Source organism: Gekko japonicus, unplaced genomic scaffold (genome assembly GCF_001447785.1).
Source record: "Gekko japonicus isolate JY-2015 unplaced genomic scaffold, Gekko_japonicus_V1.1 scaffold300, whole genome shotgun sequence".
In the NCBI taxonomy this organism is placed as follows: domain Eukaryota; kingdom Metazoa; phylum Chordata; class Lepidosauria; order Squamata; family Gekkonidae; genus Gekko; species Gekko japonicus.
Genome location: NW_015169179.1, coordinates 481,369 through 501,719, shown reverse-complemented (window position 1 = coordinate 501,719; position 20,351 = coordinate 481,369). Strand labels below are relative to the sequence as shown.

At 41.0% G+C, this 20,351-nt stretch overlaps 1 protein-coding gene across 1 annotated transcript in view; it reads left to right on the top strand.

Moving 5' to 3' along the window:
• Nucleotides 1–20,351, top strand: part of SEPT2 (septin 2) — a 48,163-nt gene that overhangs the window by 25,544 nt on the left and 2,268 nt on the right. Inside the window, exons 4-12 of the mRNA XM_015416085.1 lie at nt 3,027–3,113; nt 4,768–4,891; nt 6,628–6,762; nt 7,019–7,136; nt 9,388–9,489; nt 11,681–11,826; nt 13,083–13,166; nt 14,773–14,830; nt 17,436–17,548. Coding sequence (XP_015271571.1) covers nt 3,027–3,113; nt 4,768–4,891; nt 6,628–6,762; nt 7,019–7,136; nt 9,388–9,489; nt 11,681–11,826; nt 13,083–13,166; nt 14,773–14,830; nt 17,436–17,540 — 959 coding nt within the window. The 3' untranslated portion in view covers nt 17,541–17,548. The remainder of the gene's footprint in view (nt 1–3,026; nt 3,114–4,767; nt 4,892–6,627; nt 6,763–7,018; nt 7,137–9,387; nt 9,490–11,680; nt 11,827–13,082; nt 13,167–14,772; nt 14,831–17,435; nt 17,549–20,351) is intronic.

The window sequence follows — 20,351 nt, the reverse complement described above, 5'->3', positions numbered from 1 at the left end:
TTCTAATGGTGAGACCCACTTTGGTATTTTGTTATAGAACATATTTTGGGCCTCTTCCCATGCCTTTATTAACGTTGCTCTCAATATGTGTTGCTTAAAGTATTTATGATTGCCACTTTTTTGGTATCAAACAAAAGCATGCCATCCCAATTTTAGATCATGACCTTCCAACTTTAATGTCCTTGAATTTTCTAATGTAATCCAATCTTTCATCCATGTGAGGGCTGCAGCTGTGGTGGCACAGGGGATTTATCCTCTGGTTATAGTAACATCTGAGCTGAACAGAACGGCTGTCAGTTCTAGCCCCATGCTGGTGTGAGCTACCAGCCTTGTCCCCAGCTCGCCATCCACCCAGCGGTTCGAAAGCTTCGGCGAGTAGATAAAATGGGTACCACTCCCCCGGTGGGGGAGGTGTTAGCCGGTGAACAGAATGTCCAGCTCGTAAGATCGGAAGCCTAGAAAGATCTCTTCAGCATCGAGGAGCCTGTAATGGGCCGTTCCGGCCAGGCGGTGGCAATGCAGCATTGTGACTCGAATCAGACCTGGAGAAAGCTGACGTCATCAAGCCAAGCCGAGTGAAAAATGCCGTCTGGAACATGTCTAGTCTACAGCTGAACAAAAATCCTTGTCGGCTGCGAACGTGTGCAATTTAAAGATTGATATATGTTGTCCTCTCTTACCCCCATGAATCATTGTTAGTCCCTTGTGAAATGAGTAACTGTAAATCGCTCAGAGCCAGCAGCTCTGCAGGATTGAGCGATTAATAAATTGAAAGATTATTATTATTATAATTGCCAATCTGGTAATGCAAATCCTCTTTCCTTTAAATCTTGAAGAGCTTTCAGCTTAATTCTAGGTCTTTTGCCTTGCTATATAAATTGTCTCACCAATTTGTCTCACCAAATTGTCTCACCAGTTTAAAGTATTGTTGATTTTTTATGATTGATTTTTCTTTTTCAAACAATTCCAATCTCGGTAGGATATTCATCTTCACAGTCGCTACTCTTCCCATAAATGATAGTTGCAAATGTTTCCAGTTTTCTAAATCTTTTTAAATAAAAGTTTCAAATAATTGTCTTAAAAGAGAGCTACACCTGTTAGTTAGGGTTATTCCTAAATATTTTATTTTCTTATGAACCTCAGTGCCCGAACAATCTTGTATCTTCTGCTTTTGTTCTCTAGTGCAATTCTTTTTCAATATTTTTGTTTTCTTAAGATTGATCTTTAAACCAGCATATTGTCCATATTTTTATTGCACAGAAAGTTGAATAATAGATGTTTGTGGTTCTTCCAAAATGAATACTAGATCATCTGCAAATGCTTGTAATTTATACTCTTCTCTAAGTCTGAGACCTTTGATTTCAGTGTTCCCCCTGATCATATTGTTTAATGTTTCAAGAGGAAAAATAAATAGTGGAGATAGTGGACATCTTTGTCTAGTTCCTTTTTCAATTTCAATGCTTTGTGAAAGCTGTATCGATCCCTTAAAGAAAATACTGATTTGGTGTATGGTGGCAGTGAAAAGGGCAGATCCATGCCAGGAAGAGCCAGTGTTGTATAGTGGTTAGTAATGGACTAGGATCTGGGAAACCCACGTTGGAATTCTCACTCTGCCAAGGAAGTTTGCTAGGTGACCTTGGGCCAGTCACACACTGTCAGCCTAACCTATCTCACAGGGTTATGAGGGTAATATGAATAAGGGGTCAATGTTGTATGTAACTTGGGTTCCCATTGGGTAGGAAAAGGGTGGTAAAAATGAAGTAAATAAGTAGGGAAATGAAAGGATTGAGAATAAACTTGCCAGTATCTTAATGCCTTTGCGGTGCAGCTCCCTTTAGAATACTGTGTGCAGGTCTCCTTACCCTTCCTCAAAGAGAATATTATTGCTGAGAAAGGTATGACGTAGGACAGCAAAAGTTATCATCTTTCCTATGAGGTTTTTAAGTGTTTGGGGCTTTTAGCTTTGAAAAGGGGAAATAAAAGGGAAGAGGAAAGTTTATAAAATTATGCATGGCGAAGAAAGTGGAAAGAATTCTTTTCCCTCTCCCATAGTACTGTGAAGTACCTAATGAAACTGACTGGCAATAGATTCAGTGTAGATAAAAAGTATACACAACAATTAATGCATGGAATTTACTGCCACAAGATGTGGTGTTGGCTTGTAGTTTAGATAGGTTTAAGAGGAGATTAGACACATACGTGATGGCTAAATGGAACCTCTGTATTCTGAGATTATCAAGTACTAATTTCTGGAAAACAACAGCAGGAAATGGCCTTGTTCGCCCTACTGGCTAGTTTGGTGTAGTGGTCAAGTGTGCGGACTCTAATCAGGGAGATTCCCCACTCCTCCACTTGCACCTGCTGATGTGACCTTGGGTCAGTCACAAGCCTCTGGCACAGCTGTCCTTGAAAAAGAGCAGTTTGTTTCAGAGTTCTCTCAGCCCCACCCACCTCACAGGGTGTCTGTTGTGGGGCGGGGAAGGGAAAGGAGTTTGTAAGCCGCTGAGACTCCAAGTGAAGGGTGGGGTATAAATCCAATCTCCTCTTCTTCTTCTACTTGAGAGCTGAAGGGGGGATCTGGTTGGTCACTGGGAAAGAGAATGCTGGATTTGATAGACTGTTCTTGTGTTCTTCATGAATTACAAAAACTAGCAACAGTGTACACAGTTAAGAGTTCAATTTGGTGCAAGAAGACAGCGTAGCGGGAGACCGTGCCACTGAGACAGCTGGCCACCAAATTTGGGTGGTTGTTCCCATCTTGGATGATTAGGTATAGCACCGCATTAGAGGAAGGTTTTATTGTGATTTTAAATATTGTATTCTACTATATGTTTTGTTGTATTTTACACTCGGCTTTGCTGCATGTTAGCCGCCCTGAGCCTTTGGGAGGGCGGGATATAACTCAAACTAATAAATAAATAAATAAATTAAACTCAAAATATGGATAATCTGATCGTGTGTATGGATTCTGAAGAGGCTAACTATGTGATTTGTGCTTATGAACTTATTTTTCTATTGATTCTTAGGTGAGTCTGGACTGGGAAAATCTACTCTAATAAACAGTCTGTTCTTAACAGATCTCTATCCAGAAAGAATAATCCCAGGAGCAGCTGGTAAACATGAACTATTTTTTATGTCCTTTGGTAGATTTTAAGAAACACTAACATACCTATAGGGACTTTGTATGGGTTCTGAACAAAAGCACAGGGCTTTTTATTCACAGTTGATTCATTTGTTTAATTTGCATTCCCTATGTTTTAATCATTGTCTCTTATTTAATTGTCACAAAAAAGGGGGTGGACTCCTTTATGTATGTAAACACATTTCACAGGTGCTATGCTGTCTAGGCTATATATTTTTTGTTTAGTCTTCCTTTAACCTTGATTGTACATTTTTAGCATCCTTTTCTTTGAGAAATTCTCAAGATCTACAAAGGATCAAAGTTTAGGTTGGAATATAATGTAGAATTCCTGGTGAGCGCTGGCAGCCATTATAAAATGTGGAACATCTATTTCTTCTTGTACCACAATGTAGCAGGGGTCCCAGCCTTTTTAAGCCTGTGAGCACATTTGGAATTCTGACACAGGATTTTGGGCACAACTCCAAAATTGCTGCTACAAGAGGCAGAGCAAACCAAAAAAATGCCAGGAAGTGAATTCATACATGCAGCTTGATGTAGTGGTTAAGAGCAGTGGACTCTTGATTCCCCACGTCTCCACATGAAGCCAGCTGGATGACCTTGGGTCAGTCACAGTTCTCTCAGAACTCCTCTCCTTGTGGGGAGAGGAAGGGAAGGCAATTGTAAGCCGCTCTGAGACTCCTTCAGGTAGTGAAGAGCGGGGTATAAAACTCAACTCCTACTCCTGCTTTAACATGAAGTCTTCAAAATTTCAGCCACAAGCTCTGTTTAACAGAATGTCTTTTAAAATTTATGTGATGTATCATGCAGTGAAGTTACTTATGTTGTGGTGGCAGGTGCCAACACAACAACTTTTTAAAAAAAATCTGCACAGCCAATCAGATCTCCAGTGGCCAGTCAGAAAACCTGCTGGGAAGAATCCCTACCTGGCTGCACCCACTTTTTAAAAATGCTCAGCTGACCTCAGGAAAGGTGTTGGCGGGCACCACAATTGGGGACCTCTGCCTTGTATCTTTTTGCCAACTTATCTGTAGTTTGCATCTTAAGTCTATCACTTTAATCACCTAGAAGTACTTATTCTGCAGAAGAATTCTCTATTGCCCATGTTGCGCTCTATAGCTTGGATCCTGTTACCATTCCATTGACACAGCAACAGCTCATCTGATGGAATAGCCTTTCCATCTACAGAGGAGAGTAATCTTTGGCAGTTTCCCCTTCCTGCTGCAGAGTCCCAGTTTGTTATACACACCCTCTTCCCACCCGCTGGTTCTTTCAGTTCCACCAACTCAAGAGAGCACAACTTCTGCTGTCGAAGCACTCTGCAGTGAGAGGTGGAAATTTGCCTTTTGTGATGTGACACTGCTTAGGTTTCACACCTAGGATCCAGATTGTATATGTTACTCTAAGGGTGACAGTGGATGTCTTTGACTTAAATAATCTTGGCACTGCTGTGTTTTGTAATTGCATTCTGCAGCTGATAAGTGAAAAAACATTAATGCCTCATAATTGGTTTGCATTTCATCTGTATTTTGATCAGACTTGCAGGATGATAGTTGCTATTTTTTCCTGATTTTGCTTCAAGCTTCACTTTGAAAAGTTTTCTGAGATCAGTTTTTGTTGCCTTTCAGAGAAAATTGAAAGAACTGTGCAGATTGAAGCTTCAACTGTAGAAATTGAAGAAAGGGGGGTAAAGCTCCGACTGACTGTTGTGGACACACCAGGATATGGTGATGCTATCAATTGTAGAGACTGGTATGTGTTTGTTAACTTGCGTATATTTCTAAGAGTAAAGCCAAACTACATGAAATACTAAGGTCTTCAGGGTGTGGTTTGTTGTTGTTTTTGCATGTAGGAGGCTCCAGTTTGGATTGGGACCATAGTGTGCAGAGATGGTGGATTGCTTTCCTAAACTCAAATGTCCCCACATAATTGCAGTTTAGGGGAAAAGTTAAAACTTGCCTCAGTGATGCCTGTATATTACCCCACCAGAGCAAATACTGGCTCTGAGGAAGTGTTTGAGGTTGAGAAAGAGTTAACCTCCCTTTCATCTGGTCCTGATCTGAATTGGGGAATCCCATGGCTGGTATGTACCATAAAATAATGTGCCAGAGATCCAGTCACCTCGTTTTGAACCTTAGTATTGTGAGTTAATTTCAGGAATTTATATTTTGAACCTAAGTTCCTTGAATGAAATACTTAGTGTAAATAATAGGTTGGACACAAAAATGTCTTCCCAATCTTTCACTCACTCTCCCTATTTTGAAGAAGTTATTTTTTCTTTTAAAAAAAGAGGTCTTCCTGCATCAAGCTTTTGCAGTTGACTGTCTGCAGGCAAAATGCCATACCGGAAAGGAGAAATGGTATACTTGGCCTTCCATTGTCTGTAACTGCTTGCAACTCACCCTTAAAGAAACAGTGGGGATATAGAAGAGGAAAGGGAGAATTGGTCATCACATAGTAAGATGCTCACAAAGTTAGAGGGTGTTCTATAATTTTTTTGCCATCGTGAAAGGCTTGGGTACATTGTCATGTTGTATGAGGCAGCTGGTTTGGCTATTTCACATACTGCTTTTGGGTGGTTGGCAGTGCTGCCCCACATCAAGTGAGAATGAATTCACTTATGCCTGTTGTGGATGCAGAAAATAAGCAAAACAGAAGAAATGTCTAACTACTACTACAAAGTACAGTTCAGAAAATATTCTGCTGGAGCCATCAGCGGAGTGAAGAACATTGATAGTTTCAATGTAGACTTTTATGAAAAGCATGATTTTTGTTTTGATGTCACACTGAGGTCAGGCAGGAGTTTCCTGTATTTTAATATTTTAATAGGTATTTTAATAGGTTGGGTGAGTAGTGCTCCTTTCATTCATGTATTGTAAATTTTTTCAGCTAGAAACAAGGTATTGAATGGAAAGGATACTGTGGAATGGTTTCAAAAGGGAATTAGATAAGCATATGGAGCAGAGGTCCATCAGTGGCTATTAGCCACAAGGTATAGATAGGGACTCTGGGGCAAGTGATGCTGTTATCTTGGTGCTTGGGGGGGGGGTCAACAGTGGGAGGGCTTCTAATGTCCTGGCCCCACTGGTGGACCTCCTGATGGCACCTGGTATTTCTGGCCACTGTGTGATACAGAGTGTTGGACTGGATGGGCCTTTGGCCTGATCCAACATTGGCATCTCTTATGTTCTTATGTTCACTTCAGGAAGGCAAATTTATACATGTATTGTGAAGTCTGCCTTCTAAAGTAAAAGTTGCTTACATACAACATTCCTCTCAAATGAGCCAGTATTGTGTGGTGGTTAGTGTTAAACTGTGCTGAAGAGACTCAGAAATCCTTATGGAACATGGAACTGTCTGAATGACCTTGGGCCACTCACTCAGCCTAACCCAGATTACGATTGTTAATAACTTGGAGAAGCAGAGGATTGTGTGCACTGACTTGAGCTTCTGGGTTTTTAGCATAATTGTTCATATTTGATTTACAGTTTCAAGACTATAATTTCCTATATTGATGAGCAATTTGAACGCTATCTTCATGATGAAAGTGGCTTGAACAGACGGCATATTGTTGATAACAGAGTTCACTGCTGTTTCTATTTCATTTCACCATTTGGACATGGGTAGGTATTTATTATGGATTAATGCTGAAAGCATTTAATGACCTGATCTTTGTACTTAGCAATATTCTAAGAAAAAAACCCCAGAATTACTACTTTTCAATATGGGTGGTAAGAAGTTAAATATGGCTATAAAATAAGAGAAATTAAGAGTTTTATTGGAAGATTTTTGTTAGAAAATGTGTAATGAGTTATCTGTTTAGTTTGTGAAGGAATTGGGAGGATCTGTATGCTATAACTACTTAACATTTATTTTTAGTCTCAAGCCCTTGGATGTTGAGTTCATGAAAGCCATACACAACAAAGTGAATATTGTGCCTGTAATTGCAAAAGCTGATACCCTTACTCTGAAGGAGCGGGAGAGGCTGAAGAAACGGGTGAGTGTTTCATATAGCTATGGAAGCCATTGAGGCATTTTGTTGAAATTTAGTAGAGCCAAAAAGAGAGACAATTGATTTCTGACTTAAAATTCTGTGGACATGGGGATTTAAGAAGTATAGTTTACTGCAGACCTTCACCCTATCCTGTTTTTTCTTACCTTGACCAAAATGGGCATATGTGTTGGGTTTTGGCTGAGATCCAAACAGTCCTGTGCGCAGGTATAAAACACTTCCTGTTTTGTAACACCAGCCATTTGCTATTACTTGGCTGAATTCAGGGTATTGAGTATCACGTACAAAGCCCTTGGTCACTCATATCTACAGGATCACCTCTTCCCTTATGCTTCTCCTATGCTGTGCCATAATAGCTTCACTCATTGGAGCAGGCCTCCTGTAGGTGCCACCTTGCAAATGGACAAAATCAACAACTGCTTGTAGATGTGTATTCTCTGTTGTGGCCCCCACCTTATGGAATGGCTTGCCTGATGAGGTCAGGAAGGCCATCTTCCTGGCTTTCTGCAAACTATGCACAACTGAATTATTCAAGAGGGCTTTTTTTACATGGGTAATTCAGGCTGTACAGTAAGTGGACTACACTAGTGTGTATAGTACATACTGTGTTGCTCTAAGCAGATTCTACTATGTAATTTCTGTCTTGTTTTAATATGCTATGTGAATGCTTATGCTTAAAGAGAGAAAAACCTTTAATGGCATAATAATACAACAACACACACACACAAACTAGACACCAATAAATACATATATACACATACTGAAAGTCTCCACCAAACAAAACCCATTTGGGATTAATAAAAAGGAGAGGGGAAAAGGGAAAATCTAAATATTACAGCTTCTAACCCTTAACTTCCATACAAATAGTAAGTACTCAGCGACAACTGCAGTACTTTCGGGAAATTTGTCAGATAACAAAAAACCAAGGTCATTACTGGTCATAGATTTTGCAGAAGAAAGGAGGGGATGATCAAAGAATGACGTAGCAAAGAGTAATGAGAGCAGTGAGAATATGTTTCACAGAGTCAGGTTCATTGTAAAGACAGGTACAGACGCTTTCTTTATAAGGAATACCCTTATATCTGCCTCTCAAAACAGCCGAAGGGAAGAGATTGAACCTGACAAGCATGAAAGCTCTACGGTGTGAGAGGTTTACCAAATTAGAAAAGTACTGGGCCATAGAATCTTGTACGGGGAAAAGACCAAGAAAACGTAGAGAACAGACTCTAGAGCTACCAGCATTAATAACTTGAGCTATAATGCCCCAAATCCTTCTTTGGACAATCCGAAGAATATCCATTTCACCAGAATTGGCCAAAAAATACAGGGGGGCTAAAATGAAGACGAAGCCAAAACTTAATAACAATAGACCACACCCTTGATTCAATAAGGTGTAAACCCAACTCAGCACAGAGAGTAAAATACGCAACAGAATTAGGGAGCCCAAGTATCCACAGAAATAAGGCGTTAATACATTCAACCTCTGTAGAAAAACCCTGTATCCACACAGGAATCTCATATAACAGGCGAGAGATGGCTGTAGCCTGAAAAATTCGGAGGGCGGCTGGAACAAACTGATTACATCTTTGGTAAAAGTAACATAATGCTTATGTTTTGTTTCAGGTGTTTCTTCAGATTTCTGTTTATTTTCAGATTTCTGCAATCTAAATGGTGTTGCATTACTTATGGGATGCATTGCTTATGGGAATGTCCTATCCTGTTGATTGTGTTTGACCTATACTTTGTAATCCACCTTGAGTCTCAGTGAAAAAGGCAAACTATAAGTAATGTAAAAAATAAAAATATCCAGAATACTATACTATAAATAAAAATATTCATATACCATTCCGGGGAGGGAGCATCTATTAAGGGACTCGGGTAGAGGTGGTTTTAGACACAAGGCATCCAGGGCAGCTGCCCGCATGGCACATGGTCATGGTGCCTGGCAAGCCAAGCCCTAAAACTGCCCATGCAGCATGGGGAGAAGGGACCTGGCCAGCCAGGTCTTTCTTCCTTCCTCCTTGGCAAGGGGCAGGTGCACACACACACCCATGATTCTGGGATCCCATCCTTGACTTCTGCCTGGGCCCCAGAATCACTGAAACCACCCCTGGATACAAGGGAATGCAGTGCAAAATGGGGCTGGAAAAACCCATTGTATGTGCATTCAATTGCAGATCAATATTTCACATCAATATTGATGTGCAGATCAATACTCCTGCGTATTTACTTTCAGATTCTGGATGAAATTGAAGAGCATAGCATCAAGATTTATCACCTACCGGATGCTGAATCTGATGAAGATGAAGACTTCAAAGAACAGACCAGACTTTTGAAGGTAAAAACTGTTGGGAGCCTGATCTCATCAGATCTCAGAAGCTAAGTAGGCCTGACCCTAGCAAGTATTTGGATGGGAGACCTCCAGAGAATAGCAGGGCCAGGAGGCCAGAAGCAGGCTATCAGGCCACTTCTCTGAATGTTCTCTGTTCCCCAGTAGGAGTCACCAGAGGTTGCCGTGGCTTCCAGGCGCAGGCACACACACATGCGGCACACACACAAAAATGCAAAAAAAATAATAAAATAAACTGTTTATCGGGTCATTGTTATTTCTGGAAACCATTGTATGATGTTTTGTGGATACTTCTCATTCTGTACAGCCTGAAGGTGTGGACACATGAGAAATGAGACCTGCAACTAGCATACTTGACCAGTGCTTTTCCTAGCAGACAACTGGATGTGGAGGGCAGGCAAAGTAGATGGCAGTAGTAGTAAATACCTCACTGAGATGGAGGGTAGTCTCCATGCCACTTAAGGAAGTAATAACATGACCACTCCTAAAAACACTCTTGACACGACCCCATTTTAACAATTTGGCCATTCAACAATATTTCATTGTTGGGCAAGGTGATTGAGAGCATGGTGGCTTCTTCATGTCAGGGTCTCTTAAGTGTTGCTACAACTGCTGTTCTTCCCTGTGACCTTTGTTCCATCGGGTCCCACTATGTTCCGTTGCATCTCCTATGCTATTTGACATAAACAGAAAACCACCGGGGGGGTGGGGTGTCATCTGGAAGTCTAGGCATGCAGTGCATCAATGTAGTGATAGCACCCAGCTCTTTTTCATCTAATGCTAAGGAAGTGGCATGTTCATTTATCAGTATCTGGAATTATCGATGGTCTGGATGATAGTGCATGAAGTGAAACTTCATCATGTCAAGAAGAGCTGCTTTTGGTACAGAGTTCCATAGATCTTGGAGACTGGAGTTCAGTGTATACTGATACTTTCCCTAAAGGCTCAGGTTCATTGTTTGGATGTTGTACTTGATTCAATATTGTTCAGAGATGCCCAGATAGTGACTATGACTAGGAGTATTTTGTTACCAGTTTAAGTTAGTATGTGAACTGCAAACATTCCTAGAGAATCCTGATCTGAGTATAGTTACTCATGCCTTGGTGACTTCCAATATAAACTGTAACGATGCATTCTGCATGTGGCTCCCTTTGAAAAGATTCTCAAACTGTAATTGGTTCTAATGCAAGTGGTGTGGCAGTAGTAGGGGAAGACTGCTGGGGGATAAGCCGGGGAGAGGAGGCAGTATGAGGGGAGAACCAACTAGCAGAAGGAAGCAGGGGACCCCCTTGGGTTTCTCATAGGTCCCTGCTCGTTGCATGATATTTGTGTCAGTGTTTGAAGACTATAATGTATTCTGCATGGGGCTGTCTTTGAAGATGTCTTGGAAGCTTCAGTTGGCACAAAATGCAGCAGTAAGACTCCTGTCTAAGGTGGCTGCTTAGAATGCATAATCCAGTGTTGCATCAACTGCTGTGGTTCTTTGCTTCAAAGTATTGGTGATTACCTTTAAATCCCGTAATGACCTAGGGCCCTCACAATTATTGAGCCTTATTTCCTGTTAAAGTTCCGTGCACCATCTGTATTCTCCAGACAGCTTTCTCTTTATGGTACCCTCCTTTAGCTTTCCATATGGTAACACCCAGGTCACAGGATTTTTCTGTGGTGGGTCTTGTCCTTTGGAATCGCCTGCCAGAAGGTGGTTACACATACTTATTCCAGAGAGCATTTGGTGGAAGGTAAACTGTTTTAACCAAAAAAAAATATTTACATTCTGTGAATTTTAAAAATCTTGCTAATTAGGCTAATGTTTTATGACCTTGCAGCCTGATGTTCCATTGTTAGTTCCCTTGACAATGAGGAGATAAGGCAGGATGTAAATGTTTTAAATAAGTGTTTAATTTTTTATTATAAGCCATTTAAAGAGTTTTACTGAAAATCAGCATTGAATTTTAAAACAAATAGATTAGATACTTTGTGATCATTTTACCAGACAGTTCCCAGGTGAATCTTCATACTTTAAAGTAAGTATCTTTAATTATAATTTGTGCTCTGTCATTATTATCCTTAAGTGGTTTAGGATCATTTTTGTAAATATTTAGAATGGTTATGAATGCTACCAAACTTTCTGCTACTTCAAAATTGTAGTGTTATAACATTTTTTAATCTTCAATTTCAGGCCAGCATTCCATTTTGTGTAGTGGGATCCAATCAACTTATTGAAGCTAAAGGTAAAAAGGTCAGAGGTCGTCTCTATCCATGGGGAGTTGTTGAAGTGGAGAACCCAGAGCACAATGACTTCTTAAAATTAAGAACCATGCTAATGTAAGCATATTGACTTTACCTCAATAACTTAATTGTTTGTTCATCCTATCTTTCTTCTTAGAGAAAAGAAGTAGCTCCACCCCTTCTCTATATTAAAAATCTGGATCACATCAAACAAAATGTTTTCAGTATCTGTTAAACAGTAGAATAGGGTCATGAATGAATTATACAAAAGACTTTCTGTACTTAAGAATTTTAGAATAAGTAAGTAAATTGTATAAATGTAATGTGTTTACTTTTGCTTCCCAAATTAGTTTTCCAGTTGCAATGATTTTGTAAGGCTGAAAACAAGGAGAGAATGGAATAAGTAGGCACACAGGTAGAGAGTGGGTGGCCTAAAAACATTTGTGAACAGGAAGTGATTTAGCTATGTGCATTACGGAAGCATCACATACCAAGTACTGAAAATGGCTTTTTCCCCTTTGGACATTTTGAGTATTGTCTGGATATTTTTGATACTTTTCCATGATTTTTGTGTGATGAAGCATAGTGCAAATGGTAGTGGAAGGTATTAAATACAGGGGCATCTATAGATAAGAAATTGTAAAAGGATGTACAGAGTAATTATTCCTGAGTGTTCTGAATACAGTTATCTGTGCAAGTTATATGTGAACCAGTCTTCCTAGTGATCATGGAAAAGATTTCAATTCTCAGCACAGTTCTGTCATTCTTCCAAGGCTGCTGTTCTCTGTTCCTACAAGAGATCAAATCTCAGCCTCTGTGTTTGTTCTTCATTCCTCTCTTGTCATCCCATTTTTTTTGTTTTGAAAGTGATTAAATAAATTGCACAACATAGGAATACATGTTCATAGACTTTTTATGTGTAACTTTGGCCCCTGGCTGCCTGTCATGGCTCTGTGTATTAAAGGTAGTTATAACTGAAGTACTAGGGGGGAATAAACTTTGCATAGTAATATGATGATGTGACAAGCTAGCAAAAAAGGTCTGGCAAGAAGAGCCACATATGTGAGAGCCAGCACGGTGTAGTGGTTAAAGTGTTGGACTAGGATCTGGGAAATCCAGGTTTGAATCCTCACTTGTGCCGTGGAAGCTTGCTGGGTGACCTTGGGCAAGTCACACACTCCCAGCCTAACCTACCTCAGGGGGAGGAGAGGAGAAAGATGTAAGCCCTTTTGGGTCCCCATTTATGTGAAAGCCGGGATATAAATTAAGTAAATAAATAAATGTAATCAGATGTTTGGTCATAATGGCGTTAGTCCTCTAATAATGAACATGATGTTGCTTTGTGATTCCAGCACCCACATGCAAGATCTCCAGGAAGTAACTCAAGACCTTCACTATGAAAACTTCCGTTCTGAAAGACTTAAGAAGGGTGGCAGGTTAGTATTTCATATGTGGACCTATAGTTCTGTTATAGTTAATTAATCTTATCCAATTCCAATTCCAGTAACCTTTATTGGCATACAATAACTCTATGAAAGGAATAGCAGTACAAATCAATCCATACGTCAGGAAACGAAAACAGTTAGGGTACAGCAGTTTGTAGCACTGTATATAATAAAGATAATAGGACAGAATAATAAAAATTTGGAACATTAATCTTACCCTTTCACTTTGCATGGGTTGACCTCTGATTCTGTAGTGTACTTGTTGATGCTGGATGACCATACACATAAACCCTCCTCCTCCCAAAAAACCCAAGTAGCTCATTTTGTTAGTTTTTTTCAGATTCTGTGCTCAGAATAGGCTAAATCGATAGAGGATGAAGGGGCCCTGGAAAAAAAAACCTAGCTGCTAATAGAAAGGCCAGCATCACACAAAACCTGTATGCCTGATATTCAATTGAAAACTTTTGTATGCTTCTATTGTCTTTGAACATAGAGTGACATCTCTGTAGTGAATTCCCTTGCATTGAAAAATATAGTGAAAGCCAGTTCATTGTTATGCCTGAAGTAACTATGATGATTATATTAGAACTCTAACTTACTGGTGCTAGTCAGCTAAGTTGAGTTTCTAGGGCTGAGCTACTGGATGGTGGCAAATAATCTCTGCAATTTCTTGCTTGTATGATCTACAGGGTGGGTGGCTGTGGGCAGCAGCAACTCTATGAACTTCTGACCTTTAAAACAGGGAAGATAATTCTGTCCCAGTCCTAGAAACTTCAATGGGCTCTGTTTTTACATTAGCTGGCTGGGCATGAGAGGGCTCTCCTCTGGTCCTTACAAAGAATTCTTGGACCCCTGTAGCACCTTTACAAAATCCCAGGGGTCTCTAAACCCGTTTGAGAAATGTTTGCAGTGAGTCTTGCATATCATAACTCTGCTTTGTTCTCAGCTTGCTTTGTTTTTTAAAATGTTAATGAATAATAATAAAATATACTTACATTCCTGGTGCAGAGAAGTGTTTAGCTAAATATTTTTCATATATGCATAATCCTCTCCCTCCCCTGCTATGTGGGCAAAGTTTCCTTCAGAGTTCTCTTTGTTCCATCTCTTACTCTCTTTTTGTTTGCTTCACAACCAAAGTCTCCAAAGTAAGAACAAGGGTTGGGATCCATGAAGAACTCTGGGGAAGAAGAAATCCTATTCCCTCCTGCACTTCCCCTCTTCTTGTTCTAGTTGCTCCTGTCTTCCATTCTGTCTCTGCTTGCTCCCCTGCTGCCCGTGCTGTTTCCTCCTTTCCTGTCATCCACCCTCCTAATCTTTACTTTTTCTCCTCCCCTTACCTGATCACCAGCATTCTTCCATTGTCAAGTGCCTTTATTTGGTTGCTAAGAAACCCAAAATCCCACCCAAATTGTCCTCTGACATTTGAAGGCAAGTACTCTTTATTTTTTTCCATAAGAGCATATGCCTTAGCCCTCTGGGCTTCTCTTTTGTCTATATTTTAAATTTTTTTCCCTGGGGGCATACATGACTATAAGAGGTTAAAAGCCATTTCAGTATTATAAATTTTTATCTTTCCCATTTTTTCCACTTTATGTAGGCAAGTAGAAGATGAGGAAGTGAACAAAGATCAAATCTTACTGGAAAAGGAAGCCGAAGTAAGGATGTTGTTTTTCATCTTAAATACGTTAACAATCTCACTACTGATGCTGCTTAGTTTTACTATGTTCTTAAAGGGAAATACAGTCATTATTTCCTTGGATCTGAGACCTGTAAACCTCAAAACACCAGTACACAATCTGCATGGATCCCTAGCCTACAATATTAAATAGGCTGGTCACAGACAGGTGGTAGTATCCTTCCTTTACCCCATTTCAGCATTGAAGGTGGTAAGCACCCAATGACAGACTTAAAGATTTGATAACCTTGAGGCTTGTCTTATAACTACCTACAGACCTAAGCAGAATTACTTCCTTCTTACGTTCTGATAAGGATTGCACAGTCATTGCAATGACCAGATGACAGTGCCCCAAAGTCCCTCTGTTCTCCCTCCCTTTTGTGCAACTAGCCTTTATTATGAAGGTGTTTATTGCTGCACTTTGGTCTTGTGCCTAAATTAAATAATTCCAGGTTAGTACTTCAGAAATCTATAAATGGAGAACATAGTCATTGTGAAAATTCTCAAAATAGATACTTAACAATCTGTCTTGTGTTTTTGCCTTAGCACTCCAAGGCTGAACTGTGTGTTGCCCAACGCACTTTTTTACTTGTAATTGTAGCTGCAGCCTTTTAATCAGTGCATTACAATAATTAAGGCAACAGTCTTGCGGATACTGTGATCAAGTCCCATTAATCTCGGTGGTTTTGATTACTGTGTAAGTCTTCGTTGATTAGGGTGTGTTATCAGTAGGCTACATTAAGGATGCATGCATACTTTAATTTTTATTTTTGAGGCTGTTTTGATCCTGGAATATTAATATAATATGGAATGGGGAGGAAGAAAGCTGTGTCGGAATACATCTTGGCCTGCACAAACGGGCCACCGGAATACATCTCGGCTGCACGAATGGGCCGCCGGAACACATCTCGGCCCATACGAAACACCGATTGGTTAATGCCGTTGTCTCTATGTTGTATGCCACCGTCATTATTATTATCAGCATCATCATTGGCACGGTTAATGGTTGTTGTTTGCATATACTCTGTATTTTAATGTATTTAATGTTTTAATGTTGTTAGCCGCCTTGAGCCAGCTCTGTGGCAAGGCAGGATATAAATCTCTCCTTATATATAATTGAATAGTGGGTGCCAAAGTTCTAAAATGCACTCCTTTAGTGTATGGACGTTTGAACTGTCAGTCAGAAGACGCTGGCTGGGTTGACTGGCTGCTTTGTGCAGTCCCGCCCAGTGTTTCAAGGTCTTTGCATATGGAAGCTGATTGGACTTCACTGCATTCCACACCTCAAACTCACCCCCCTCCCTGCAAGGCAGTTGGAATGTCAGTTGCATATGGAACCTTCAAGGTCTTTTGCATATGGAAGCTGATTGGACTTCACTCCATTCCACACCTCATACTCCCCCTCCCCGGCAAAGCAGTTGGAATGTCTGGTGGTGTGTAGGTCCCAGGATCATGTTTTAAAAGCTGCCTGGGGAGATGGGGACCTCAGACAGGTTACAGTGCCATAGACTCCACCCTCCAACCCAGCTATTTGCTCCTGGGGAACTATTGTTGCCAATCTTGGCCCAGCACCCATCAAACCATTCTCTTCAACCCCCTGCTGTGCAGCACACTTTCCCCCAGGGTTGCCAATCTCCAGGTGGGACCTGGAGATTCCTGCCCAATGCTGCCCTCTACAGAATCCACCCCCCAAACCTCCAGGTATTTCCCTCCTTAGAGCTGGCAACCCTACATTCCCCTCAATGCCTGTTGGTAGGCAACTAAGCTTGGTCCTGTCACCTACTTTGGCCTTTGGGAGAAAACACATTGGGGCCAGTCCTGATAGGGTTGCCAACTCCAGATGGGAAATTCCTGGAGATTTGAGGGATGGAGCCTGAAGAGGGTGAGGTTTGAGGAGGGGTGGGACCTCAGACAGGTACACTGCCATAGACTCCACCCTCCAAACCAGTCAGTCCCACATAGGGAACCATTGTTGCCAATCTCCAGGTGAGGGCTGGAGAGCACTCAGAATTACAACTGCTCTGCAGAAGGGAGGGCAGAAGTCAGCTGAAGTCAAAGGGGCAGATAATGGTAGGTTGATGGTTAGCTGGGAAGGAGATGGGGTTGCCAACTACATGCTGACAAATTCCTGGAGATTTGAGGGGTGGAGCCTGGAGAGGGTGGGGTTTGCAGAGGGGTGGGACCTCAGACAGGTAGAATGCCATAGACTACATCCTCCAAACCAGCCTGGGTTTGTCCTGGGTAACAATTGCTGCCAATCTCCAGGTGAGGGCTACAGATCACTCACAATTACAACTGCTCTTCAGGTAGCAGAGATCAGTTCCTCTGGAGAAAACAGTGGACTCTGTCATTATACCCTGCTGAGATCACCACAGCAAATTGACACTGTTTGCCCAAAGCCAGAGCACTCCCCCAGAGCCTCTTTCTAGATCTCGTTGTATTGCTTTCACAACGGGCTTTACTGCTAGTTGAAATAATAAATAAATAAATAAAATAGTCCATAATAACCATATTAGCTTGTAACTTTACAAATGAGCCATCCTTTCAAACGAAAGAAAGGGTAAATTCCCTTTTTATTTTCCTAGCTCCGGCGCATGCAAGAAATGATTGCAAGGATGCAGGCACAGATGCAGATGCACAGACAAGGAGGTGAAGGAGACAGTGGTATGCTCCATGGACACAAAGTCTAAGTGATTTGGTAAGTTTACTTTTGTTAGTCTTATAGAAAACTAGTATGTATAAAAATATTGCTATGCAAGTTAAGCAGTATGGGAAATATAGGAGCACTTGCCTGTTTAATGCTAACGCTAACTTCTGGATAAATTTGATTGTATGCACGTTCACCAGTATGACCGTGCATTACATCTAAAAAGGCATCATGAGATTGCTTTTATTTAAAATGAAATTAGCCTTTTGTGTACTGTGCCAGAAACCTGATCATTCCTACTCAACTCTACAAGTTTTGCAGTGGTGTCTCACAAATCCCCAGTCATGTGCCACCCATGTTGCCCTGCAACTCCTTCTCTAGACTGGAAAGGCCCGGAGACACCATGCATTGAGCTTCATTATTTTGCACCTGTTTCCTTAGACTGCTCTTGTTCAAACTATCTTGGCTTTTTCCTCTGTTTTAAAGGGCTGACACAAAAACAGAGGGTTGTAGAGGAAAGGAAAGGAAAAACAGAGGGTTGCTAGGTGATGGGCAAGTGGAAAATTGTACCTCTGAGTTCTGCATAAACAAGTTGCATCCTAAATCAGAGTACTGAAACATCACCAAAGCAGGTGCTGTGTTTCATCACAGGAGACTTTGGTTGTAAGGCAAACAAAAAGAGAGAAACATGGAACAAAGAGTAATCTAAAGAAAACATTGCCTACATTGCAGGGGAGGGAGAGAGTATTCAGAACCCCCACACCTGCCCATCTTGCAGATCAAGAATTGGCAAATTTCTGCTTCTGCCTGAGAAACAAAATTGTCTTGAAACATTAGGAAGTAGATAAAATGATGATGGAGCAATTAGAAATGGGAGAAAGATAAAGAAATTGAATAATTCCACTGCATGTGGTGATATAGTCCTAGTTTCTCTAACTAGGATTGGATTAAAGAGGCTTTTGGATAACTTGGGGGACTACTGTACAGAAGAAAAGCTTACCATCAACTACTCAAAAACTAAAGTAATGGTTTTTCGAAAAAAGCCTAAAACGTATTCCTGGAGTATGCAAAGTACTGCAATAGAACAGGGTAAAAATTATAAATATTTGGGTCTAATATTCAGTGAAACTTTGAGCTGGAATGCCTACATTGCCTCCTTAAAATCTTTGGCAAATAAGACTATTGTTGTGGTACTGAGATTTTATTATAACAAGGGAGGGCTATTAATAGATCCAGCCCTTAAACTTTTTGCTCCCTGGTACAAAGACGTAAAGAAAGATCATTCAAGAGCTGCATACCTGGTAAATATTACTGCATATAAACTTAGATCAGCATTTACAGCATTGCAATCCCAGACTATGCCAACAGAATTACACCTGAGACGATACTTAAAAATGCCCCAGGAACAACATATTTGTATCTGCAAAACTTCCGTGGAGGATCTTTTTCATTATGTCATGGTCTGCCCATTGTACTGGGAAATGAGATGTAAATTCTTGACTGCAATAATAGATCAATTGCAGAATGTTTCTGACATTGATAAATTAATATTTCTGCTGTCAGATGTAGACACTACAGTTTCTAATAGGGTAGCACTCTTAGCGGCTAGTAAAATCAGGGCCAAGGTGGACCCCAAGAAGAAAGAAAAATGAAATTGAGCAATGTAAACGGCAATGTAAAATGGCAATGTTTGAGGATGAGGATGTGTTTCTGGAGATGGGTAGCTATATTTAAGGATTAAACTAATTTAAATACTGAATATGTAGTTTTTTAGAGGTTGTCATAATTTCAATTAACTTAAATTCCACTGCTGTAAGTTGCCTAATTTGTACATTTTTAAAATAAATTGTAATGGCTACACAATAAATTTTAACTATCTATGTATATATATAGCTATCTATCTATCCTACTGCATGTGTGGTTTTTTTTGTTTCCTCCAGTTAGTATAATAAAACCTACCATGCCGCATACAAGTAATTCTTATTTGTTAGAACAATTGGTTCACCATACTCCACAGACACAAAGTCTAAAGTGAGAGATTTGGGGGTGGGGGGGATTCGTGGATTAGAATTTCTGTACTGGTACTGAAACACTTAAATGGCTGCTTTACTTTTGATACCGCAGTTTCAAAGAGGAAGTATTTAACATGTACAGGGAGACGCCAAACAGTAGTCTAGGGAGCGGTGGCGCAGGCAGTAAGAACGCCTGCAAGTAACATCAACGAACAGCCATTACGGCTGTTCGAAACCCACCGCGGCCGGGGTGAGCTCCCAGCCCTAGTCCCAGCTCCCGCCCACCCAGCGATTCGAAACCATTAAATGGCAAGTAGATAAATTGGGTACCTGCCCCTAGGTGGCAGGGGGGCACCCTCCTCCTTGTGAGGTAGAGGCATCGGCGGCGGCGGTGATGGCGGAACAGTTCCTGGCGGCCCAGTGGAGCGATGTCAGAGGCGGAGCCCGGAGAGGCGGAGGCTTGGAGAGCGCGGTGACGTGCGGCGCAGTGTGGCGGAGCCATCAAGGACATTAGCCAGGGCTGCAGCCGACAGGGCCGCGTGCCAGAACGAGGCCTGCCGGAGGAAGCTGCCCGGAAAAAAGACCTGCTCTAGAAGGGCACCAGAAGGACGCCAATACCCGAAGCCGCTGGAGGAAGCCGGATAACAAAACAAAAAACAAAAAAAGCCCTGGGTGCTGGTAGGCAGACACTACCCTATAGACAGTGTGGCCCTAGTTAGGTGAAATTGGAGACTCTATGTAATCCGCTCAGAGATCTGTCAAGGGTTAGAGCGGTATATAAATTGAAATACCAATTATGAGATGGTGCAACTGTTGTACTTTTTGAAATAAAAGTAGACTTG